General features: G+C 38.3%; 1 protein-coding gene across 1 annotated transcript in view; it reads right to left on the bottom strand.

The window, feature by feature from the left end:
- The window catches only part of SKAP1 (src kinase associated phosphoprotein 1), a 269,272-nt gene that overhangs the window by 202,273 nt on the left and 39,224 nt on the right, over positions 1-27,775 (bottom strand). Inside the window, exon 3 of the mRNA XM_060081646.1 lies at positions 13,289-13,314. Within this exon, the coding sequence (XP_059937629.1) occupies positions 13,289-13,314 (26 nt within the window). The remainder of the gene's footprint in view (positions 1-13,288; positions 13,315-27,775) is intronic.

The following is a 27,775-nucleotide window of genomic DNA, read 5'->3' as shown; positions in this document are numbered from 1 at the left end:
TGCAGGTACTATTTAGGGACAAAAACAGGCCATAATGATGATTTTAATTAGAAATGAGAAAAAAATGAAAAAAAGACAGAAAGCAGTTTAAGCATAAAAAATAACATAAGAATAACAAATAGAAAAAACATATAAATATATGTTTGCTTATTCAATTTGTAAAGGATCAATGTGTTTTTTTATGTTAGTATGAAGTCATCAACACTTACTTTTCTTCTAATTAATTATAAGCTATATTGTAAACACTTTATTCACATCTGCAACCAACTGTTTATATGGCATGGTTGAAATTTTTCTAGGGTTTGCTATTACTTCACCAAGTTATCTTTGGATAACATAAGGGAATTTAATGTAAAATTGTCTGCTTTTTTTTTTTTTGTCTGCTTTTTTTTGTTTTTGTTTTTATTGCTGCCATTAGAAGGGAACACATGACTTCTGACCCTATTTAACATTTAAGAACCCATGAGACGCAAAGCTCCTTCTTTAAACTAATAAATCCTAAATAAAATGCTATAAATAAAGGTCCCTGATCCAAATCCAGTTAGTTTTCATGCTTGATAGCATTAATATTGCCAGATTTTCATGGACCAATTTCCTAGTAGTGCAGTTTCCAAAGCTGAACTAAGGTAAGATTAGTAAAACTGCAGCTTATTATTCCTTATTATAACCGTTCATCTAAGTAACTGAATATAACACGAATCTAAGAGTACATATGTGAAATGTTATTCACATGTAAACACAGTATGCAGCACATTTGTAACACCAAAGCTAAAGTTCTGTCGACACTTCCTTTATAAATTAGACCACCATTCTGCACATACTCATGCATTAGAAAATGTATGGCGTTTCCCACAGAACATGTTAGAGGCTTCACCGATTTCTAAATATCCATTTGGATTTGCGTGGTTAGTTCTTGTGATTAATCCATGTAGAGTGAAGGTCTCAAATTCTTCTCTGTTCTAGACAGTCTGACTTCTTGCCCATCTTTTTTTTTTGTCTCCTACACCTAGCCATAACTCAATGTATAAATATTCTTTTTTTTCCCAAGGCCCTGGCAGTGAGTATAATAGTACTGAATGTCATTAAGTCTACAGAACAAATGATGGGCCAGGTAAAGAAAGTTTCCATTTATCATTCTTCTCAAAAGTTGCTCTAACTAGATCTTGAATGTACAAGAAATGAGTCGAGCTGATGACTCAGTTTTTAGCTTAGGACACTGTTTACTAATCATACAATCACAAAAAGAGTAACAGACTTCTTAAGAACCTTTAGGGATCTCATTTGCAGAGACAGCACAGTCTAAATGATAAGAAATGAAATCAAATTGATTGGATGCTTGGAGCACAATCACTACAACACCTGTGAATTTAACAACGAAAAGGGCAGCATAGTTTAATAATATTTCCAAAAGGAACCACATCTGTCAGTGGTGAGTTGGAGAGGAAAATGCCCAGGGGAGCCAATGGAAAAGTTCATTTTTTCTCCCTCCTTTAAAAAAAAAAAAAAAAAAATCATGTATGATGCAGTTTTTCATTTTGACCAGTAGGGTGGGCTGCAGTGTGTAGCATCACCCTAGTTCCTCAAAAAAAGGAAAAAAGAAGGTAGCCACTGTGTGAACCCCCTGCTCCTTCCCCTCCCCTCCCCGGGAAAATGCTGAGATTTTTAACCCTTCTTAAGTTTCACATAAAGGCATAACTCCTGGACATTAACAAACTGGAGGGCTGACAGCAACAAATATAAGCCAGATAATTGTATATGTGACAACGCACACTTCATAAAGCAAATTACAGCCTGTCAGCCATCATTCCAGCTTTACAGTAACACATTCCATTTACCACTGTTATTGTTCAACTGCTACTAAAATGGAACCCGCTGAGTTAGAATATTTTCAATAGTAATATGATTTTGACAGAATTCAAAACATGTAAACCTAGGTATTTGGCAGTATGTAGATACACTGTAAAATGAATGCATTTATTATATGGCAACCAGGCAATCTTAACCTGGAATTATTAGTTCATCATTCTGTTTTCCACTGTATTCTCAGTGTTTAAGTCTTACTATGAAGCTATTCAACTGAATTTTTTTTTTTTTTTTTTTTTTTTTTTTTTTGCGGTATGCGGGCCTCTCACTGCTGTGGCCTCCCCCGTCGCGGAGCACAGGCTCCGGACGCGCAGGCTCCGGACGCGCAGGCTCAGCGGCCATGGCTCACGGGCCCAGCCGCTCCGCGGCACACGGGATCCTCCCAGACCGGGGCACGAACCCGTATCCCCTGCATCGGCAGGCGGACTCCCAACCACTTGCGCCACCAGGGAGGCCCTCAACTGAATTTTTGACATGTTTTGACTTACAGGAGAAAGCAGCTATAGTAATAATAAAAATATAATAGCTTACTAAGCTCTTACTGGTTATAGGCTTTAGGTCAAGACCCTTTATGTACTATCTCATTTAATCCTCAAAATAATCCTGTGATATATTATTAATTATATATTATTAACCCAAAGTTGCAGACAAAGAAATTGAGACACAGAGATTAAACAACTTACCCAAAGTCATACAAGTGACTCATAAGTGGCAGTGCCAGGATTTGACACCACCTTGTCTGATTGCTAAGCTCTTGTTCTAATCCACTGAGCTGTACAGTCTCCAAATCTGCATGCTTTATAAATGACAATCATTACTCAAAGGCAAAGCATACTGAATGACAGCCAATGACTTGAATTTATGGCATGTGCTATTAATTAGTATTTTTTATTTCAGTAAGGTAATGAACTATAATCAAAAGTATAGGAGCTTCCCTGGTGGCGCAGTGGTTGAGAGTCCACCTGACGATGCAGGGGACATGGGTTCGTGCCCTGGTCTGGGAAGATCCCACATGCCGCGGAGCAGCTAGGCCCGTGAACCATGGCCGCTGAGCCTGCGCGTCCAGAGCCTGTGCTCTGCAACGGGAGAGGCCACAACAGTGAGAGGCCCGCGTACCGCAAAAAAAAAAAAAAAAAGTATAAATTATTATAAGTAGTAGGAATACTGTAGTCACATTAGGCATGGAATTAATAGAGAAAGTCAAATGTGGTCAATGATTTGGTCAAGAAGGCGCTGGTCCAATTCATAGGTTCAAATGTACTGTAGTAGCATTGTTGCAGTGATTTTTTAAAAATACTACTTTTTAGCATGAACCTCATGCTAACAAAATTTAACACAACACTTTGGGTTTAGTCAGATCAATACTTTGAATTTTTTTCCAGCACCTTCTGTGTGATTTTATTGGCTCCTGGGTATTTTGATGCTGCTTCATAGAAAGTGAGCCAACATGTTCTGCACCCAAATATAGCTTTGACCTGGCCTAGTTGTAGAATGCATTTCCTTTCTGGCACCATCATGCTTAAGTCTCACAGTAGGAAAATGCTTCAAAAATATGTAATTAGCCAGGAATGTAGCAATTTTATTACTATTGATTTATCTTTCTCTTCCACTCTTTTCCTTTCTCCCAAATAACAAATTGTAGTAGACCTTAGCACCCACTTCCTGTCCTGATGCATACTAGGATCGATGATATCCCAATCAGTTTACATTACTTCTTCTTGAGAGAAACTATAAGGCCAGTTGGATTCCAATATCTTCTGCTAAAGAAGAATGGGACGACATGATCTACAGGCTACAGGTAGATATAAGAAAAGTTTTTACAAAAGACCAAGATGTAAAAGTAAAACAACATATAATAAAGAGTGGATTATGGGTAAGATAAGCAGGCCTGAAAATGTGAAACGGCTTTTAACATACTGAAGAAAAAGTGGGTTTTCTTTGTGAGTCATATAGACCTCCAATACCACTAAAGCTGGAATGGCAAAGGGTGACAAAATTTGGCCTCCCCGTGCCCCCCCGCATAGGAACTCCTGTTCACGTATGAAAACAACATATGTGTAACGACAACATCAACAACCAAAACCTCTCACCATCAACAGTTCTGTTCAATGTTGGTCCCTTTTGGAACAGAAGTTTCACATGGAAAAGTATCTCCTTATATTTAAAATTTATTTTTCCTTCTTTATTGGGGTACCACTAACAAGGAAACTGCACTAATCTTAAGGAAAGTAAGTGGTATCCCTTTGTAAGTTTAGGAAAATACCTTTTAGAGATGAACTATGATCAAGAACTTTCTAAGCTGGCAAGTGTGTGTTAAGATTGTTTCTTCCACTCTTTGCCTCACAAGAGTTAGCAGTGATTGGAATCTTTATTTTACACATCATATAAATCCCCTTGTACAAAACTTAACAGTTCCTTTACTGTTTTAGTAGGACAGAGCCCAGTAAACAATAACTATTAAATGAGTTTCCAAGAGAAGTATGTGCTGATGGGAAGCACAGTGAAATGCTTTATAATAGAATTGGGCTTAACCATCACCTTTTTTAGTCTCCAAATATCAAACAAATTCACTGGGTTTCAAGTCCAAGGGCTTATTCACAAAGAGTTTTATGCAGAAACACCCAAAATTTTGTATTCAAATTAACCAGACATTTCTCTCAATACTTTGTGTCCAACGCATGAAAATTCATTAGAGGCACAATTCTTGAGGTAAATTAATTCTTATGCCAAGATTCTATGTTCAGGAACTGTACTCTTTACCTGATTTTTTGTATTGGTCCAGGAATAATTCTATCTAAAAGAAACAGTTTATAAGTTTTTTTCCTCAACAGAAGTTTCCAGCCTAATCGAATAAACTTAAAGCAGTCATTAATTTATCAATTACTTTATTTTCTTTGCAATCTACATAATGACAAGGGTCAGAAGTTCTATGAACTTTTAATTAGCACATATGGAAAAAAGAAAGACTAAGATAGGGCAAAAAAGGTATTCTTTATCATTACCATGGGTATTATATGATGCTATTTTATTATTTATTTTAAAATTCACTTATAAGTGCTAAGTTAACTCAACACACTTATATACTACTGGTTCCCAAACACAAAACAACAGAGAATGCTGCTATTTTATATCATCATCAGGATCTTGCCTATAAATTCATATACAAAAATAAATAAGAAGGAAAAAGCATGAATGGGTATAAACTACCAAATTATGAATATACTGAAAAAAAGCTACTGTGTTGGGCCTCCCTGGTGGCGCAGTGGTTGAGAGTCCGCCTGCCGATGCAGGGGATACGGGTTCGTGCCCCGGTCTGGGAGGATCCCATATGCTGCGGAGCGGCTGGGCCCGTGAGCCATGGCCGCTGGGCATGCGCATCCAGAGCCTGTGCTCCGCAATGGGAGAGGCCACAACAGTGAGAGGCCCACATACCGCAAAAAAAAAAAAAAACAAAACTACTGTGTTAAATCAAGTTTTTTTGGTACGCTTCTTTTTCGTCCCGGTTTTATTGATATGTAATTAACATATTTTATTAGCTTTAGATGTACAGCATAGTGATTTAATACATGTATATATTGAGAAAAATTTTTTGGATTTTCCATATCCTTTAATGAATTGAAAATATATTAACAGAAAAGACTCCCCCCTCCAAGACTGTAAGTTTAGTCAACATCCATCACCTCACATAGCTACAATTTTTTTCTTATGATGAGAAATTTTAAGATCTACTCTCTTAGCAACTTTCAAGTACACAATACAATATTGTTAACTATAGTAAGCTTTATTAAATAAAAAAGTTAAGTATGCCCAGAGCAAAAATTTCAAACATTGTAAGAAGGCATGTAATGAAAGCTCATCTTCCCTCCCTTCTCTTGGTTCTTCTCTCCAGGAGCAACCATTGTTATGTTTCTTGGGTATTCTATGAATTTTCTATCTAAATGTAAGAAATGTCTGTGAGGGTAGTATGTCTTTTTTTTAAACAAATGGTACCATCTGTCCTGTTCTGTATCCTGCTTTTCCTCCTAATTATTTATCTTGGAGGTTGCTTCATATCAGCACAAATAGATTTATCTCGCTTTTATTTTAACTAACTTTTAGCCAAAAAAAATAATTCATGCACATGGTGAAAATTCAAATAGTACCAAAATATATAAATAATGAAGATTCTCTCTGTACTCACACTGATAGCCCCCTCAACAGGACTACCACTGTTAGATTCATGTATATCCTTCCAAAAATAGCCTACACGCACAAAGAAAGCAAGCACACGTACATTCATGTGTGTGTGTGCGCTGTCCAAATTGCCCTCTTCATTTAACAATATGCCTTGGAGAGATCTCCATGATACACATATGTATTCCTTTAATCTCTATGCAGCACTCTATTAAATGCATGTAACATACTTTTTAAAACTAGTTCCCTATTGCTGAACATTTAGGCTGTTTGGAGTCTTTGCTATTCCAAAGAAGCTACAAGTGAACATCCTTGTGTATAATATATTGTGTAGGGAATACAGAAGGCAGCAGCATCTGATTCAAATGATTTCTTCTTTTGCCTGCATGAAAGTCAGTTCTTTTTCTTATGTCTCAAGACCTTATATCCTAGGATAGGACATTTACAAAGGACATAAAAATCTTAGAAAATTTTAATGTTAAAAAGAAAAAAAGTGAGTCCTTTTATTTAAAAAAAATAACTCTCTTTGACAGTAGTTGCCAAACAGTGCATTAATTTTAAAATGCATCATTGCATTATTCCACTCTTAAAAAAACCCAACCAGTAGATGTATAGGAAGTAAAATATTTGAAAAGGTATCAAAGTCAGTAATTAACTTCAAAAACAATGTGTGTGTATATGTCCACCTTCTACAGATTAATTTGTATAAAATGTAGCAAGTAAGGAAAGGGGGAAAAAGGTCCAAAGGAAGTCAAGTCACAAAAGCAGCTGTCAAGATTGTTGATGCTAAAAGTTTGGGCTAAAGCCAAAGGCAGGAGCATTCGTCCTGTGTACATTTCCCCCTATTAAATCCCCAAAAGACACGGAAAACATTCTGGAAGATTTCTTTTTAAAAAGTAGTATAGGTTAGGATATTCTAGGTTCATAACCAACACTTGTGTTTATAAAACATTAGCATTCCAGGAATAGTGATAGAAAGATACTTAACGGTAAATTACAAATATTGTAAATTCAGACTTTTTCTTACATTTGCAAACACGTCATAAATTTTGGCTATGTTTCTTTGTGTAAATCCTACTTATGACTGTGCTAAAACCTTTTGGCATGAAGGCAAAGAGTATTTTCATAAATAAAACAGAAAAATCACTGTACACTCCATTAATTCAAAAACACTTCTCTTCAACTTCAAAGGGAAACCTTTCTATCCTTTTTTTAGTGCTAAGATGGTGTTTCTTTGCTGCTTTAATGGCTTGCTTCTTGTAGTTGTCATAACTACATGCTCCAAGTATGTGTTAGTAAGAGACGAGAAGGTGACATCTATGCTTCGATTCAACATGTCTCAGACATTACAGAGCAATAAGCTCATAAATCTAACCTCCGAAGTGCCTACTAATAAAAAGTCTGCACACATCCTTTAAATGCAAAATCTCACAAATATATACATGGTGAGTTAAATGGCCCTATACCAGGATTAAGCTGGAATGGATGAATTTTATGGAAAGATATGTGAAATATATATTACCCAAGTTCCACACATGGATTTACTTGCATAGTCCTAATAATACTTGCTACCACTTCAGTAAGTGCCTACCAAGTGGCAAGCACTCCTCATGAGTTCATCATCTCATTAAAATTCATTACAACTCACAATAAGTGCGAAGTAGATATTATTAGCAAGATTTTGTAGATGAGAAGGTTATGTAATTTGTCATAGCTCACAAAGCTTGTTAGTAGAAGAGCTGGGATTCGAATTCAGGTTTGATTTCAAAGCTCATGCTCTTTCCTTCACAAAACACTAAACTTGAATAAAAAACTTTTTTTTTTTTTTTTTAGATTGGGGTATAGGGCTTCCCTGGTGGCGCAGTGGTTGAGAGTCCGCCTGCCGGTGCAGGGGACACAGGTTCGTGCCCCGGTCCGGGAAGATTCCACATGCCGCGGAGCGGCTAGGCCCATGAGCCATGGCCGCTGAGCCTGCGCGTCCGGAGCCTGTGCTCCGCAACGGGAGAAGCCACAGCAGTGAGAGGCCCGCGTACCGCAAAAAAACAAAACAAAACAAAACAAACAAAAAAAAACAGATTAATCTAAATTGGGGTATAGTTGCTTTACAATGTTGTGTTAGTTTCTGTTGTCCAGCAAAGTGAATCAGCTATATGTATACATATATCCCCTCTTTTTTGGATTTCCTTCCCATTTAGGTCACCACAGAGCATTAAGTAGAGTTCCCTATGCTATACAGCAGGTTCTCATTAGTTATCTAGTTTGTACGTATTAGTGTATATATGTCAATTCCAATCTCCCAATTCATCCCACTCCCCCTTTCCCCCCCTTGGTGTCCATACGTTTCTTGTCTACCTCTGTGTCTCTATTTCTGCCTTGCAAACAGGTTCATCTGTATCATTGTTTTAGATTCCACATAATGTGTTGAAACAAAAACTTAAAAAAAAAAACCCTCACTATTCTATGTATTTTGTGTCCAAGATACATAAAGTGTCTTATGCATTAATGTACCAGGTTTCATAATAGAAACAAAAGAATGTTACATTTTTAAATTATCTCAACCTAGATTTTTCTTTTATCTTTGCATTATGGTGAATTTTAAAAATGTACAGAAGTAGGAAAAACAGTGTAATAAACCCCCATGTACACATTATCTAGCTTCAACAAGAGTTAATTTATGATCCATTTCATTTTGTCTCACCCCCACCCCGTTTATTTCTTCCTCTCCCATGTTATTTTGAATAATACGTCAGACATCTATTACTTTATCTTTAAATATCACAGCATACAAACATAAACATAATGCCATTGTCACATCTAAAATATTAGCAGTAGATTCTTAACATAAAATATCCAGTCAGTGTTCAAATTTCTAATTCTCTCATAGGTATCATTTTTTATAGTTTGTTTGACTCAGGGTGCAAATAAGGTTCACACATTAGTTGATATGCCTTTTAAGTCTCTTTTAATCTATAGTTAATGTGGCTTTATAATAACATTTTCTTTATTCACTTTGCACTATTTGCTTTTGCCAAGCTATATTTTTAGGTATCAATTTACTTTGACACGGGATATAGGCTTGCCATTTCAAAATAAGATTTTTAAGGTTCACACGGTGGAAAGTTTTCATATTGAAATATATCAAGTATTTTTCTCATAAACCCTTTACACCACCCATGCAGATACTCAGAGAATCTTCAAGCTGGCAAGAAATTTCACTGGCCCATATTTACCATTATCGCAAATTTAATGTGAGTGACCATTGGACAGAAAAAAATACGATTTTGTTATATATATTTATAATATTCCCTTGGTCTTTCTTAAATTTTTATTTAAATATTGTGTCATTTGTTTTAGACTCTGGGTCCATGGTGGGCAATTTTTCTAATACTCATGAAGATGTTTTATAGCAATAAATTTTAAATTGTAAACACTATGCCTTGCAATTGAAATTTTTTCTAACTAAAACTGTAGTATGCTCAATGCCATCAAGTGCTCTTGTTATCATATCTAAAAAGGTAAAACTAATATTGTTGTTTAGAAATTCGACAAATATCATGTTTTGAATATCTGACTGCTGAAATGGTAAAAGTTCCATGGCAAAGATTCCAATGAATTTTCTTTGTAACTTTAAGTGAATTTAAGTAGAGAAAAAGTTCTCAAAGTATGCAGGACTTGAATTGTCAAAGGAATCTCAATCTTATTAAAAAATAAAAATAAAAAGCCTTTCCCATGTTTTACAATTGTACTTGAGCCCATTAAAAGAACTCTTTCATTTATGTTCCTTCTACATTAAAGTAATAAATTATTTGGGTTATATATATTTTTTCCTGTTTCATTATTTTTAAATGAACTTCACTCAGGAAGTTGACAGTAGACCAATAAGACAATTTAGGTGAAAATGTGCGGGAAAGAATTACCAATAACACAACCATAAACAGAAACTACACCATGTCCAGGTACCGTGCTAGGGCTTAAACGTATTACTACCAGTCCTCGTGACAACCCTGCAATGAGCCAGTAAAATACAGCAATGAAGATATCGGGCTCTGGAACTATATGAGCATGTAGTTTCTTATTGGGGTGATAAAAACGTTCTGAAATTGGATAATGGTGATGGTTGCACAACTCAGTGATCATACTAAAAACCACTGATGTGCACTTATAAAGGGTGAATTTTTTGGCATGTGAGTTATATCTCAATAAAGCTGCTATTTTTTCTAAAAAGAGTATATACTATGAAGTCAGACTGACCAAGTTAGAATCCTTGAGGGGAATGGTCTTGAGCAATTCTCTTAACTACTCTATGCCTCAGTACCCACATCTATCAAATGGGTATACTAACAGTACCTATTTCATAGGGCTGTTCTAAGGGTTAAATAAGATAATGCATGTAAAGGACTTAGCACAGTGTCTGGCACATTCTCGTTTTATAGATAAGGAAGCCAGGGTTCATAGAAATGAAGCAACGTACTAAGTTCACATAACCTTAGCTAAATGGTACAGGTGGGATTTGAGCCCAGGTCTGTCAGGCCTCAACGTCCATGTTCTTTCTACCATGCCGTGTTTCTTCTCCAGAACAGGGACAAAACTCTCCCTAATACTATTCAATGATCCCTCCTCCATCACATTAAACCTGGGATTGAATGGAATGATGGATAAGAAACGTTTTGCTGGAAATCCTTCTCTAGGTCTAGGCAGTCCCCTCTCCCAAGCATCTTTCTTTAAAGGTTACCTTTGCAGCACATTATGTCAACTCATCACTTATATAACCAGATGTTTAAATGTGTGCTAATAAAGAGATTAATAAATAAGAGATCTTTTATAATTAAGGACTATTTTCTTTCTAGGCACCAGACTCTGGTCCAAATATCCTGAAGAACACAAATGTGTATTTAGGCAAATGAACAGAGTTAATAAAATTCATCCCATCATCTTCCTGCACAAGGTTCCTGCCATAGATAAAAATGCTAGGAAAGTATGGGGCCACCATTTCTGTCCTTTCTCACTTTCTTCCCAATACTACCTAGTCTTCCAGGGCTCTTAAAATCCTTCTGCCATCTCTTCTTCTTCTTACATATTCCTATTCTTTTCATAATTCTAAATTGTCCTATATATAGTACCTTATATAGACCTGTTACTGCTCCCACCCACCCTACATTTCAAAAGCAAACAATCTGGGCTTCCCTGGTGGCGCAGTGGTTGAGAGTCCGCCTGCCGATGCAGGGGACACGGGTTCGTGCCCTGGTCCGGGAAGATCCCACATGCTGCAGAGCAGCTGGGCCCGTGAGCCATGGCCGCTGAGCCTGAGTGTCCGGAGCCTGTGCTCCGCAACGGGAGAGGCCACAGCAGTGAGAGGCCCGCGTACCGCCAAAAAAAAAAAAAAGCAAGCAATCTGCTAAGATCTGCTCAGAGGGGCAAGGTAAAAGATACTCCTTCCTCTTCTATCCCCAGAAAACGTCTTAGGGGGAGGAGCAAAGCTGGGGGCAAGACACATAAATATGGGTTTTACTATTTGATCTTTCCTTACCTTTACTTCCAAATGAGGAAAGAATTTGCTACAGATATCCAATCATTGTCAAGAAGTAAATATAGTTTTCTGCTCTAAATAAACTCTTTTCAGTTGTCCCCTTGGCTGCTCTACCTCTGCTCTCTTTCTAAGAGAGAAAGACTGTGTAGAAGTTGCCCTATGATGGAAGGTGACTACAATACCACTATTCGAAGAATTTGGTAAGATGTGTCCTTTGTCTTTTTAGCACCACACAGTCCCTTGTGTTAAGCTCCAAAATTATCTTCTCTTCTCAACACATTACTATACCACAGCTCTGACACTAATTCTTCATTTCTCCTTTAGGTAAGAAATTCTACCTTCACAGTTGCATTCATTTCTGCCAGTTCACATTCATGTTCTGCCCCCTGTGGATTTTGGTTAACATCTGTTAAACACTGAACTATAGGGCCATTCCTTGAATAACATATTTCACATTTTGCAAAGCAAACTGCTACATTATTACATATAATTCTCCATTCTCAATCTATGTTTTCAGCCATAAATGCTTTAGGAGAGTGAGATATATATTAACACCATATCACATTATTTAAAATATTATAAATGCTATGACTTTAATTTACAAGAGTTTAAAAGCTTTAAAAGTTTTTTATTCCTTAAAATTTGCTTTTAAAGAAAACCTTATATAGACTTGAAAGTATGAGCTAGGAAAATTTAAACTTTAATAAAATTCGTATCATTACTCACAGTTTGAATTTTTTAAGCTATTACTGCTCACTGAGACTGGATACACTGACAATGTTAAGAGAATAAAAAATTTTGGAAAAGTTTGCAATTGGTTAAAAAATGTTATAGAGCAAAATAGTTCATAAAGCTATTTTAGATTTTCAAGTTTAATCTAAAACTCTGTGATTTTCTGAGAAGATAAAAATCTCCCATTTATAACAAGTTGAGATAATATTCAGAATGATGTTTCTGACATTCTCAACCAGTGTACTAAAAATAAAGAATGCATATACTTTACAGACAACCCCTCAAACTGAATTCAGAAAAAAATTTCAATTTTGAACCTTTTAAAAATGTGCTCTATTCCTGTCTTTTTTTTTTTTTTTCAATTTTGCACACAGCTGTCTGTTGTACTGTTTAGAATCATGCCAGATGCTGGGTTCATCCAGCAAAAGCAGGAAAACAATGGTTTGAAAGCAATTAGAAGCACTGAGGCTGCAGTGAGGCTCATATTAAAATGTGATAACAGTGTTCTAGTGGGAATTTCAACACTACTCCATTTCTGACATTTTTCTGTTGCCAGACAGGCGGCCTGTGTAGAAGGGCACTGTGATCGAGGAGGTAACATACTGGAATTTATTTCTGGAGCAAATGAAGGATTAGCTGAGTTGGGTCCCCCCGCCAAGGCTTTTATTATGGACTCGGCCACCATTTTATTTGAATGCCAGTGGATCCTGTTGGCATCTAACTAAGCTCAAGGAATAAAGGCATATTAAAGCTTTGGTCCTATAAAATAATCTAGCACTAATCCATTCAGAAGGCAGAAGCATCAGGGCCTCTTGTTGCTCAAAAGCAGGGCAGGGGGGCCCAGCAGCGTGAAGGTTAATTAAACACTCCACTAACTTTCCTCAGAAATGGCTAATGACACTCTATGGAGAAGCTTATTTAGGAGATGCAGAAGTAAACAATACCATCTACACATTTTTAGTATAAAACCATAAACGGTCAGAGAGGACTCACCTTGGGGCTGAAAATTCCAAAAGTACCTGAAATAAAAGGAAAAAGAATGGAGATGAGCCAAACTTGTATTTCTCAATCTTGGTTGGCATATGGGAGCTCTAGCACCCAGTCCAAAAAGCTTCCTAAATAGCCAATAACAAGCCAAAGCCACTACCTACTCTAAGAAGAACCAAAGGGCTGTCCCTGAGATTTGAAAGATACTTAAAGGCTTGAAAGGGACATTTAACTCGCTGTACCACCTTATGTAAGCTTGACTTGAGAGCTGGAAAGGTCCTAAAATGTTACCTAGCCATGGTCCAGGGTTTCTCACAAGGAACTCTGCAGGCTTTGAGCAGGAAAATTCCTTGTTGTGATAACCTGTCCTGTGTATTACAAGACAATCAGCATCACTGGTCCTGGGCACCAAAAACCAGTGGCACCCCCAGTTGTTATGACAACTAAAACACCCCCCCAACACATCCCCCAATACCTTCTAGCCTAAATTCTTAATTTTACAGGTGAAGTGTGACAACTGATTCAAGGTTATCTAATGTTTTAGTGTCTGAGCCAAGACTGGGGCTCTTGCAGTCCACTCTGTCATTCTATCTCCTCTTTTATTTTGGGAAATGATCGGCAAAACCGACAACCCTTGAAGTCTTACACCAAATGAAATGGCAGTAACAGCAAGGATCGTTGGTAAGTCACTGATTTGAAATGTAAATTGCTTTCCCCCAACAGAAGCAATGCTATATACAGTGGCTACCCACAGACGCCTATCGCACTTTGGATTCCATTTCCTCCCGCCTTCACAGGGACCTTACGTTATTCTCTATCGATTTTCTCTTGTATAAATTCAACCTCTTCCTCTCAGTGTGGCCCTTTCCCTAAGCATTTATGATCATAGAAAAATAAAGCAAACCTTCCCTCACCCCTTCATATCCCTCCATCTGCTGTCCTCTTTCCTTTCACATCACAGTGAAATTTTCAAAAGTGTTTCCTAGTTTCTCCTTATTTCCTCACCTCCCACTCACTCCTCATCATACTCCCATCTTGCTTACAGTCGCCACACATGAATTCTTGCTGTGAACATAGTGACCTCTAGGTCTCTAAATAGAAAGAACATTTTTCTATCCTCACCTTGACTTCCCATGAGTGTATATGTGTATAAAAGCAATTTTTCCTAAGGAGAGAGTCCACAGCTTTTATCAAATTCTTAAAAAGATTCATAATCCAAAAAAGATTAGGAAAACGGTAATACATTGGTGATAATGGTGTGTCTTCCAGTATATACATGACTGGAATAAGGTGTGGCTACTTTAGGGAGGAACGCCAGCCCAGTGAGCACCTAGGTTATTTCTTTATAAGATAAAAATTCAGAAAATGGAGAGGAAGGAGATATGCGGGGAATGTGTTGCCATAATCCAGAGATGAATGTGTGGGAAATAAGCAGAGTTGAGGAAGAGAAGGTGAAGAAACCTTGCGATTGACTTTTCTTGTTCCTGTTCTTTCTCAGAACAGTTCTAGGCTAGCAATCAGGTAAAGGAATGTAAGATGCTTGGGTGAGAGGGCAGGGAAAGTTCAGAACAGCTTTGACATCTTCAGTGGAAAAGGGGAGAGGGGATAAGAAAAAGATGGGTGGGAAATGTAAAGGTGCAACATCTGGGGGAAAGGGCATCCATGTTGACTTAAGGGCATATGTAAGTTGAAACTGTCTGAAACTTAAATAATTTGTTTATATTAGTATCATGGGTTAATCTCCACCTAGCAGACAGTGCAGCTTCCCACTGAACCTGGCCACTGTGAAAAGTTTTCCATAAAACTCTTGTCTCTAAAACACAGCTAATCAAGCAAATTATCAAAGGGGTGAGCAATTTTCCATCTTCTGTTCCTATTTTTCCATTTTCTTTCAAGGCATTGCCTTGGCCCCGGATTCTAATCATTACCCAAACTCTAATTCAATATAAATAGAAATTAGGGTGTTAGCGTGTCGTGTGCAAATTGTGCGTGTGCACTCCTCTTTCCAAAATGTTAATGATGGCAACAGAAGGAACTTTGTTAACAAATGTTGTTTTCATTTATTGACCCAGAAAAAAACTTAGCCATGCCCTGGCAGTTAAAGGGCCAACTCCTGGCAAATTGTTAAATAGATAAAATGTTACTAATGATCTCCATTTCTTCTTTTATCTGCTCCCCCCATAATCCCCACTCCAACTCACACACATATTTTCAGTTCCCTTCTCTACCTACTGTAAAGTGGCCTGGTTTCCTGGTTTCTCTTGTTAGTTAAGAAGATGTTGTATGTTCACATATACTAAGTATTGCTTCTCCCAATAGTAGTTATATCTTAAGAAGGCTGATTATGGAGACAGAATTAAATTTAACAGATAAATTAAATTTAATCCAATAAAGTGGCAGGTCTACCTAGTTGACATTAAATAGCAGAATATGCTTTATTCTTGATGATACTGTAATTAAATATTTCTGTCAATAAAAATCATATGTAGAACTTGATGTGGAATGACATGAAGTGGAATGTTAGTTCCCTTCTTTCTCAAGAGGTATAAAACTATGCTGATAACCTACCTCTTTTCCCTCTCTTCTTATTTTAACTATTAATTATGTAACAACCCTAAAGAAAGTCTGTTCGCGGGGTGCGTGCGCACGCACACACACACACACCCCTCTATCCCACAGCTCACAGAGGATACTTCTAAAAAGCAAGGCCAAAAGGTGAGCAATCTCATCCCTCACTGGAGAGTGCCATGTATTATTCTCTGCTGGACACATTTGAGGTCTTGATCTTGTCTTGTTAAATATATCCTATGGATAGCCTTCATCACATTCTCTGGAAAGATGATTCCACACTAGAGAATTCTACACTCTTTAGGAGGCATTAGTCAAATCCTGCCAACATCTTCCAATTCTCATCCTTCACTCTGAAAACAATTATGCCTTAACCAAAGACTCCAACAAGTCTGAAACTAGAAATTTTAAACCAAAATACAAAGACCATAATAGAAGTATATAGAAGAAAAAGCATGCAAACACACACAGAGTTGTGTTTATCCTAAAAGCCTCTAAGAATTTCCTATCAGGGCTGAGCAGATAGATGAACAAACACTTCTTTAATCTTCTCTTTGAAGCTTCAGCTTCCATATGAAAGGGAAGCTATCACTCCTCTGCAATATCCATACTCAGCATCACCAGGTCCATGCAAATGATATTTGGAACTTGAAAGAGATGAGTACAGAATGAGCAGAGAGAAAATGCTGCAACCATATTGATGATGATGATCTTCACATTCAGTCAAAATAAATCCATCTTAACTTGTGCCTCTAAAAATGAAAATGGAAGAAAAATATTTCACAGCGTTTAGTCTACGGCACAGAATAAAGTCTTGAAAATTTAGGGTTACATTATATGCAAAACAAAATTTGCTATTTGTGTTCTTTTTAATTAAAGAGGTTTTAATTGAACTTTAGTTTAAGGAAAAGTGCAGCAAATATAAAATGAACCCACAATATTGAGGGAGTCTTGATGAACAGCTGCAGCTGTAGCAATAGTATGATAATAATAATGCTAAGATTTTTGAAACATATTGTTGGGCACTGTTTTAAGCACTTCTCTTATATTAACTCACTTCCTCCACACTCTAACCCTATTATTATGACCATTTTATAAATGAGGAAACCAAGGCCTCAAGAGGTGAGATAACTTGCCCATGGTTTCACAGCTAGTAATCAAGGCAGACGAGTTTCGAATCCTAGCGACTAGATGCAGAACAGGAACTCTAATAAGAAATTAAGTTTTGGGACTTCCCTGGCAGTCCAGTGGTTAAGACTCCGTGCTTCCACTGCAGGGGGGTGCGGGTTCATCCCTGGTCGGGGAACTAAGATCCCACGTGCCATGCGGCACAGCCAAAAAAATAAAATTTTTTTTTAAAAAGAGGAAAGTTTTGAAAATACAACCTAACTTAAAAACACTCAGCAAAATGAATTCTTTCTCTAAAGACATTTTATTATTGTAACAGAATTCAGTCACTCAGTCAACAAATATTTATTTTATGTCTTCTATATGCTTTGCTCTGGTGCCACGGATGAAACGGTGACTGAAATAGATATGGTCCATCTAAGATTATACTTCAGTATCTTTCAAATTGCAATCATACTGTTCTAGTTTGCCACTCAAGATTCACAGAATATTAGATTTCTCCTAAAAATGAGGCTATTGACTTTTAATCATTAGTTTGGGGTTTCAGGGTGGGTGTCAAATTCTTGACCATGGAGCTAACCAATAAACATGGTTATTGAGATTAAAATACTCAGAGCTTTGCCCACTCAGCTAGCTAATTAGATAGATCCTGGTGAAGTAGGTAAGACAACTGTAACTATCCTCATGTTACTGGAAATATCTAAGAAGGAAAAATAATTCCATTTCTGAATTATAGTTAAACAATGTATTCAGCAAGTAAGATACGCTAGGTATTGTGCTAAGTATACGTTTTACATGTATTATTTTATTTAATCTTCATCATAATCCTATGAGGTTAGTACTATTATTATCTCCATTTTACAGATGAGGAAACTAAGACTCAGGAATGTCAAACAAATTGACCAGGATCATGTAGCTATTAAGTGGCAGAACCAAGATCTGTATCCAGGACTGCTTGGTTCCAGAGCCCAAGCTCTTAAATTTCATATTAACTGCATTTTATTGGCTGTAATATAGAAAACAAATCTAGTATTAAGAGAAGGTATAATTGTTTTGTCAGACAGCCTAGTATCAGGGAGTAATCAGTTCAGAGGTCTTTAATTTGGAGTCAACTATGGACTCAACTATTTGAGCTTGAGGAGATTCATGAACTCCCTAAAATTATGGGTGAAAAGTAATATGTGTTTTCTTTTCTCTTGAAAAGGAGTCCATAAACTTCATCAGATTTCCAAAAATGTGACTAACTCTGCCTCCAAAATGATAAGACCCCCTGGGTTAGATGCATAGGATGATAATGGCATTATAAACCTAGCTATGCAGAAAGGCCAACATCTGTAATATTATAAATCTAGAACATCTAGATGAAAATTTTTTGCAACTAAAGTGTTAAAAGTGTTATTTTACCTGTGACTTACAGAAATTTAAAACCTATCATACATTCCCTGTCTTGGTAAACCACCTGTTAAAAAAAGTCAAATCTCGGGCTTCCCTGGTGGCGCAGTGGTTGAGAGTCCGCCTGCCGATGCAGGGGACACGGGTTCGTGCCCCGATCCCGGAAGATCCCACATGCCGCGGAGCGGCTGGGCCCGCGAGCCATGGCCGCGGAGCCTGTATGTCGAGCCATGGCCGCGGAGCCTGTGTGTCCGGAGCCTGTGCTCCGCAACGGGAGAGGCCACAGCAGTGAGAGGCCCGCGTACAGCAAAAAAAAAAAAAAAAAAAAAAAAAAAAAAAAAGTCAAATCTCTTCTTGATGACTTACAGATATACACATTTGAACTTCAGTTTTTTATACAAAAACAGTGGTGTCTTCTAAATGGATAGGCTATCTGCAATACTCAGTGTCCAGAGACCTCTATTTCCCTCTTGACCGCCTCTGTTCTCTGGTAATGGCTGTCTCCAAACAGACTTCAAAGACTAAAACTGAAGTATTATCCTGGCATTAGAAATGGAATTTTAGAATTCAAATGGACACCTGGGCTTTAACGGCAAGTTAATAGGCTAGGAAAACCCTTGTAATTGACCTTGAGCAGTGAGCCACATGGTAAAGACTGATTTACGCCCAAGGAAATGACTTTTCTGAACAACACTAATAGTCTGTATACTGGATATTTCCTATAACCTCTTCTCTCACTTGGGAAGATTCACTTGATTTCTAATTCTCTTTCTCCTACTAGTGTTCCATCTCCTACCTTGCAGAAGGAATGGGCAAGGGGCAAAGGGTAATAGGGCACGACACCCAAGAACAGAAATGGGAAAAGAGCACCATCTGGTGGAAGTCTCTGGTGGAGGCATTAGAGGACTGGGACCCAGGGGTGGGATACCAGCCTTAGAAACAGTTGGGCAAGAATGGGAAGGTCCCTGGGAGTGGTGCCGCCTGTAGTCCCTGTTCCTTCAATTCATCAGAAGTACAAGACCTAGTGTCTGCCTACAGGAAGCTTACAGTCTAGTCCAAAATATGAGATACTTACATATGAAGAGATGTCAATCTAAGATAGGAAATAAATACTATGGTAACAACAGACAATAAGCACATAACTCAAGTAACAGAAGGACCTGCCATAAGAAAGGCCTAGGTTCTAAGTTAGTAAATAACAAATACTGTGGTACAACAGACAATAAGCACATAACTCAAGTAATAGAAGGACCTGTCATAAGAAAGTCCTGGGTTCTTTGGGGGGAGCTAATATTTCTGTGATCTTGAGTCTATATCCACAAATTTTAGAAACCCCAGAAGACAGCACCACAAAGTTCTCTTACAAGACACAATGGTCTCAATTAAACTTTTATTAAAAAATAAACAAGCAACATTATCTGATTTGACCATATTACCCATGACTAAAACAAATTTTTTTAGAAGTCCATTCCCAGACAATAAAAGAAATAATATAAAGTAAATTAATTCAATAAAACCTTATTCACCACTAGAGTCTTCTATAACACTATCACTACATGAAATCCATGCTATGTCAATCCAACATCCACTCTGGATATTAAAAGTAAGAAATCTAGGAGCTAAATGATTATGCCCTTGCACTGAAACACTGAAAACTACATCCTAATATTTCTTCCCCTGTGTTCTAGCGTTAACACTGCAAATTGTGGTTGTTATGACTATGCAATCCCCATACACCCTACATGTAACAGACAACCAAGTATAACTTAATGAACTATTAAAGAAAAATGCTAGCCAGCTATGTTGTGGCAAAATAAAAGACCCTAAATGTCAGGTCAGAGTTGACGTTTCTTTCTCTTTGTGCAAATAAAAGGGAGCAACTGAGGGGCGAGTTGGTTTGCTTGTTTTTAGGGTATAATGTCCACGGTGATCAGATCCAGCAGAAGTGTGCAGCCTGGATGGGAGACAGCGAAGGAGGGAAGCAGTTTAGGAAGCTGCTGGAGAGCAAAAGAAGGGACAAGAGATTTGATAACAGACGTGGAGGCAGGTTGGGAATGGAGAGTCAGGAGGAAAGTCAGAGACGTCTTTTGGTTCCAAACGTGTGTATTGAGAGAAAACAAGGCAGAACTCACATACAAAGAAATCTAGCTGATTATCCTATTTTAATCTGTACTATCTTTAGCTCTTGCCCTGCCATTTTTGTCACCGTTGATACTTAGAACTAATTTGTTTTTTCGTTTGTTCGTTTTATTAATTTTTATTGGAGTATGGTTGCTTTACAATGTTGTGTTAGCCTCCACTGCACAACAAAATGAATCAGCCACACACACACAGATATCCCCTCCCTTTTGGACTTCCCTCCCATGTAGGTTACCACAGTGCATTAGGTAGAGTTCCCTGTGCTATATAGTATGTACCCATCAGTTGTCTATTTTATACATAGTATCGATAATGTATATGTGTCAATCCCAGTCTCCAGATTCCTCCCACCTCACCCCTTTCCCCCTTGGTATCCATACATTTGTTCTCTATGTCCGTGTCTCTATTTCTGCTTTGCAAGTAAGATCACCTCTACCATTTTTCTAGATTCCACATATATGCGTTATTATATGATATTTACTTTTTCTTTCTGACTTACTTCACTCTGTATGACACTCTCTAGGTCCATCCATGTCTCTATAAATGACCCAACTTCATTCCAGAACCTAACTTGTTTTATTTTTTGCTTGCTTCAGGTTAATAGCTACCCTTAGACCACTGAGACTCTTAGTTATCTGATTGATGAATAACTGATAACTGTATGACTCTATGACTGAGGACCATATACTCATTGAATTTTACAGCCAGAAGGACATCGGCCCCTCACTACACAGGCGAGAAAAACGAAGCATGGAGAGGTTATCTGATTGCACCATAAGAGTTTAAAAATCCACATTGTGGAGCTGTCACAGTTTATCTTGTGCAGAATCAGGAACAGGTTCAAAAACATGACATTCATTTGAAAATTCCTTTGATATTTTTCTTGTTATGAACATGGTCACTTTATTCACCTGAGAGCAAATGTTACACAAAATTTTTAAGCTGGACTAGTTCCTAGGGCTCCTCTAGGCAGTGTGGATTTGTGAACATTAACATGTCAACATACTCTTTATATCTCAAGTTATGAATACTCTCCAACAGTAATAAATCTCCACTATTTGCCAGACACTCTGTGAGGAACTGAGAGGACAGAAAGCCTAAACTGTGGGCCAGTTTGGCTGGAATTATGCAGAATTGTGCAAAAGTGGTGTGACTGACCCAAAACACACACAAGGTAAAAATTGGGGCCAGAAGAAGCCAGGTCTGGCTAATTCCAGAATGCATCTTACTGCCTAGAGATGGAGGTTGCTGGGGGTGGATCTGGGATTGGATATTGGAAGATGGCTGGTTGGGGGGAGCGGGGGGAGCGGGGGGAGAAGGGTCACCGAGAGGCCAGGCCCAGGATGCAGAGGGAGGCCAGGCAGGGGGGCCAGGCCCATCAGAGCAGGTGGCAGAGGCCCAAAGCAGACATGTTTGAGGAGGGGGCAGGGCAGGATTCTGAGTGGGTTCCAACCTGAAAGTTTTTGTTTTATCTTGTGCAACAGGCTATGATGTCAAGCAAGAGTGAGAGGGGATATGATAAGGTAAAGACTGCTGAAGATTTGAGGGGGACGAATACTGAGGAAAACTGGAAAGGTTGCTGACATGGGGCATGTGAAGTAACTGCCAGGCATCATTAAGGGGTGAGCTGAGGTTGGAGACTAAGATTGACGGTGGCGGCAGTCCAATTGTGTAATTTTTCTCCAGCACTGATTATCTGCCCAGGTATAAGATCAGAAAAAGTGGACAGTTGAATTGATCCAAGGTTAGAATTTTTCTAGGCTTGTAGGATGAAAGGACAAGAGAGTAAGAGAAGACTGGAGGGGCACGCCATGGAGCTCGGGCTGGCCAGGGAAGAAACCAAAGGCCGAAGACTTGACTATAACGTCTGTACACACTGAATACTTTTAACAATCAATTAAACTATTCAAGAACAGGAGATATCGTTATTCTACTCTTCTCTCTCAGGACTGTTCTTTGTCCCAAAAGTCCCAAACCTCTCCTATCTCATGTTCCCTGTTTCAATGGCTGACAACTCCATCTACCCAACTGAAACTTAGGAATCATCCTTTACCTCCTTCTCTATTGTATGTAGATACCATCATTCACAAAGACCTGGAGATTCTACTCCCTTCATATATTTTTAATCTATCTCCGCTCCCTCTCTACGGGCATTGAATTCACTCAAGTCCTCAAAATGCCTCACCCAGATCAATACAACCATGTCCCAAGTGGTCTACCTGCCACCTTGCTCCTCTCTGACCCATTCCCCCCAGTGCTGATGGAGAAAGAAGTGCAGTGACCGTGAAGAGCAAAGGCTCCGCAGACAAGTCTGGGTTGGAGTCCCAGCATCTTCATCTTCTAGCTGTGAGACTGTATCTACAGCCTCAGTTTCCTCATCTTTAAAATATAAATAATAAACATACCTGTCTCGTATGGTTCTTGGAAGGATTAACTGAGATGATACACACAAAGAACTGAGCATTAGGCCTGGCACCTGGCAGCCTTCAATAAGTCTCAACTGTTATGTCATTAGCACCATCATTATTCTAACAACCTACCAACATGCAAGCCAAGTCTTAACATTCCCCTGCTTGAAATCCTTCAGTGGCTTACCCCAGCCTGGTCCTCCCTTGCTCTGCTCGCGCTCCTGCCCTTACATGTCACAGCTCTCTCTGCTGGCACACTTTCCCCTCCAGGCCCCTTCCTCTCCTAGTGAACCCTTGATGGTCTGTCAAGGCTCAGCTCAGTCTCCTGTGTTAGGTGCTCCCCCAGCACATATGTGCACTCCCCTCAGCAGCATCTGTGTACTGCACCACAAGCTTCTCATCTCTCTATGTCACTGAGCCCTCAAGGAGCACTAGCACAGAGCTTGCTAAATAAGTGAACAAAGGTGAGAAGCAGAAGGGCTGTCTGAGTTCAGCACGAGTAGAGCACAGGGTACCTTTCAGGGAGGGGTGGAGACGAGGTTGGAGAGGCAGGCAGAAGGCAAGGCTCTCTAAGCAATGCTATAGAGTGTGGATTTTATCCCAAATAAGATAGGGAGAGGTACCCTCCTTTTCCTCTAAATTATTCACACAAAGGCAAGAGGGGGAAAAAAGAAATCAAAGGAAGGGAAGAAAAGGAAGAAGAGAAAGATAAAAATAAGTAAATTTCGTTAAACTAAAACCTTCATCCAAATGAAGAATTTTTTTCCCCAAAGCCTGGCGTCAAAGGCTAACTACAAAATGACCGGCAAAAGTATACTTCGAAAGATACAACCGAACACACATCACAGTGGCAAGAATCCAATATATAAATACAATCAATTTGTTTCCTCATTAAAAGCTTTCATGAAGAAAATGATTTAATACAAATGCTAAAGCTACTGACACAGATTAATTGAAAAATAACAACAGAATTCTAATTAAAGACATAATATTATTTCACTCATTCACACTGCACCAAAATTTGAATAAATATATAAAAACAATCTAGAAAGCAGGCTTCTACTGGTAACTACTCTAAGAGCTACAATGCATTACTGAAATTTAAAAAAAACCAACTCCTATCCTTTTTTTTTTTTTTTTTTTGCTTTATAACAAATTTAATCAGTTATACATATACATATGTTCCCATATCCCCTCCCTTTTGCGTCTCCCTCCCACCCTCCCTATCCCACCCCTCCAGGCAGTCACAAAGCACCGAGCTGATCTCCCTGTGCTATGCGGCTGCTTCCCACTAGCTATCTGCCTTACGTTTGGTCCAACTCCTATCCTTAAGTGTACACTTTCTTCCAGTTAAGAACTGAGATGTACACAAAAATTCAGAAATCATTTAAAAATTATTTCACAGTTTTGCCCTCAACTTGACTTTTTTTTCTAATTGTACAAGATTCTATACTAAAATATCATTCTTTCCCATTTATTTCTTTGTACAGTACTTACAGCAGTCATAGTTAAACCCTTACATAAGGTATCCAATTATCCAAATCATAAAGTAGGGAAGTGATTTAGATCTAAAGGCTAATGACTATGTGACCAGTTCTACTGCTGTATCAATACAGGTCAGGGGTCACCAGCAGTTCAACCACAACAACTAGTCAATCCCAGGACAGTGGTTCGGTCCCACTTCAAGGGATTCTCCAGCATCAGAAATGTCTCCAGATGTTGCCAGGCCACAGGGAAGCACTTAAGACAGTGGGCAAACATCAGGACAAGGAAAGGACCAAGACTATTTGTTCTGACCATATCTCCATCCCTCATCCTAGAAGCTAATTAGGTGGAAATGTTGTCAGCTACTGGCTGGCCCTAAACCCTGCTGATAAGATTTTCCTGTCAGTCATCGCCAGTCATATTGGGGGACCCTCCTTAGCACCCAAACCAACAGCCTACTCACACTTCTTCCTTTGTTCCCGTTAAAATACAGTTTAAAACCAAAGTAGCTACTTACCAAACAAAAATAGTGTCCTCTAATAAAGATTTTACACATACTTGTCTGATTTTAAGAATCTTCTGGAACCCTAATTGAAACACGAATTCCCCAGTGTTCACACCAGACCTACTAAATTAGCATGTCCAGGGTAGTGATCTAGAAGTCTGTATTTTTAACAAGATCCCCAGGTAATTCACATGATGGGGCAAGTCTGTAGAACACTATAAAGGTTATGGGTATTTTATAAATGGTTTCCTGTTAAGGGAATTATAGATAGGAAGCCCTCAGTTCAAGTATAGACTGTATTCCAAAATTCATTTCCAGTTGTTTGGACCTTGAAATGCATTTTCTTAAAGAAACAAAGTAAAAGATAATGTTAAGTTTTCTGGATACGCTTTAAAAAACCGATTAAATCTTGTTAATAAATCTGAGATATAGTAAATACAATCTTTAATTTACAAACCAGTCACATTTCAAAAGTTGAAGCATAAAGTCAGCCATTTAGAATGTATTTTCCCATTGACATAAATTTCTGAAAAGTGGTTAGATTATCTGGTTATCCATAAAAGCTCATAATAAACCAAAGGCAGCTATGGAATGAAGGATATAAATATGAGCTCAAAGCAAGAGATACTGGGAAGAAAGAAAGATCTGTCTTCCTTTGCTGGGCACAGAGAATAAACATAGGCAACCTATGACATTCTTATCCTCTCTCCCTTTGCAACCATCTCCTGTCTCCCAGTGGCCTCAGCCGAGGTACCAAGGACCCACATGATTATCTAAAATTCCCTATTAAAGAATCAGCTTACCCATGCCTGTCCCATGATTTACTCTCCTCAGTTATGTACCTTTTCTCCCCACATCCAGTCAAAACTCCCATTTCCATGATTTGGTTCCATCCTATCTCTCATTACTCCCTTATACCTAACAAACAGAATTACCCTTTGGTTCCCAAACATGGCTAAACTTTTATCTCCTCAGTTTCTTTGCACATGCTATTTTTGTGTGCAATATTCCATCCCTTTCAAACCCAAAGCCAAAACATGATGCCATCTCATCCATGAAGGTCTCTCATAGCCCACCAACCAGAAGTAATTTCTTTTTCTGGGATCTCACAGTACAATCTGTGGGCACCTCTTCTAAAGTGTTAGCCACAAGGTATCTTGAACTGTAGTTATTTCTGCATACTTTTATATCTTTCCCATTGGGTTGTAAATTTCTTGGGAATATTTTTTGGGTATCTACAATGTAACATGCCTTGTATTAGGCACTTTCAACAATCCTACAAGGTGGGTGTATTGTACAATTACTCAGTTTATCCTGCTCAAAAATAATTTCCAGGAGGACTGGAAACTGTCATATTCACCACAAAAATGCTTTGCACACAGTGGATGCTGAATAAACATTTGTTGAATGAATGAAGTAGCATTATTCACTTGTTATGAAGAAATCGAGCCTAAGAGTGCCGGCCAAACAATCATACTGCCTGGGCTCAAATCCCAATTCCAAAACCTAACAGCTGTATAACCTTGAGCAAGTCAATGACCTCTCTGAACCTCAGTTTTCTCATCTGCTAAAATGGGGATCATTATAGTATTCACCTCTCACCTGTTGTGAGGATTAAATGAGATAATGTGTGTAAAGCCCTTTGACACTGGGCCTGGCACAGGATAACTGTGTGATGAATGTTAGCTGTGACTGTTACTCTTCAGTTGCAGAGGCAAGAGCCTCTAAAGCCCTCATTCTTTCTGAGGAAAAGGATCCTCTGTTAACTTCATAACACTCAGGGTACCTAGCACTGTGAATTGCCCATAACAGAGGTTCAACAAACTTAATTTCCTCAGCACAATCATCTAAGCCAAAAGTTAGAAGGAAATCATTAAATAGGGCTAGCGCACCTGAATGTACAATCAAAAACCCCTTAACCCTCCAGGTGAATTTATATTTTAAAAGAGGACTATGAGCCCAAATGAATCTCTAAATGGTGAAACTCCAGGTATGTAACAAATTGAAACCAAACATTTCAGACTGTCTAGAGAAGACACCCGTGGGCAGTGGGCTCCGTGCTGGCTCTGTTCATGAGTCTGGCCACTCACTGGTCCAAGAACTTCTTGAAAAACAGGGATATATCTTCCGTGACACTGTCTTGATCACCTGGCATTATGCCCAGCAAAGAGTAAACAAATAGCCAATACATATTTGTTAAGTAAATTAACTGCTTCCGGCTTGTAATCCTCACCCTGCTCTTAGTTAATTCTATTTCTCTTCACGACCAACATGAAAATCCATCATGGTGACTGATGTTTTGAGAAGGAGGAAGTGAATGGTTTACTCAAGCACCATCACTTTGGAAAGCTAGTCCCACAAATACAAATGTTACTAAATAGTCACAGAGTGTAGATAATCCTGTGTGAGTTCAGTGCAGCTCAGAAAGATAATATTTAAGAAATGGAAGTTGTTCCTAGTCAGTGATACCTCATCTAATGAAGACCTCGAGAATGACCTTCCTTTATTTAAAAAAAACATATTCTAGAAAAATCATCATAAATTACTCAAAGGACTGCTGTATTTCATATTGCTCAAAAATAATTTTACTTTCGTGTGTGTGTGTGTGTGTTTAGGCACAGAGTAAAAACACTCCAAATACAGCTGTTTATTTGCATAGAAGTGACCCAAGGCTACAATTAAAGCCTAATTTCCTCCTTCCACATCTCTTTTCCCTACAATGCCAACTCCTTTCCCACCTGGAAACAAATACTCTTTGGCTCTTAAATCCCTGCCTCTTTTTAAAAGAGGAAAGGCTCTGATTATCAGTGACTTAGGATTAAATACACATTCACTGTAGAGAGTTGAAAAATACAAGTAAATAAAAAG

The sequence above is a fragment of the Mesoplodon densirostris genome, chromosome 18 (genome assembly GCF_025265405.1).
Source record: "Mesoplodon densirostris isolate mMesDen1 chromosome 18, mMesDen1 primary haplotype, whole genome shotgun sequence".
NCBI classification, from domain to species: domain Eukaryota; kingdom Metazoa; phylum Chordata; class Mammalia; order Artiodactyla; family Ziphiidae; genus Mesoplodon; species Mesoplodon densirostris.
Note: the sequence above shows the minus strand (reverse complement) of the source record. Positions and strands in the feature narration are given on the sequence as shown.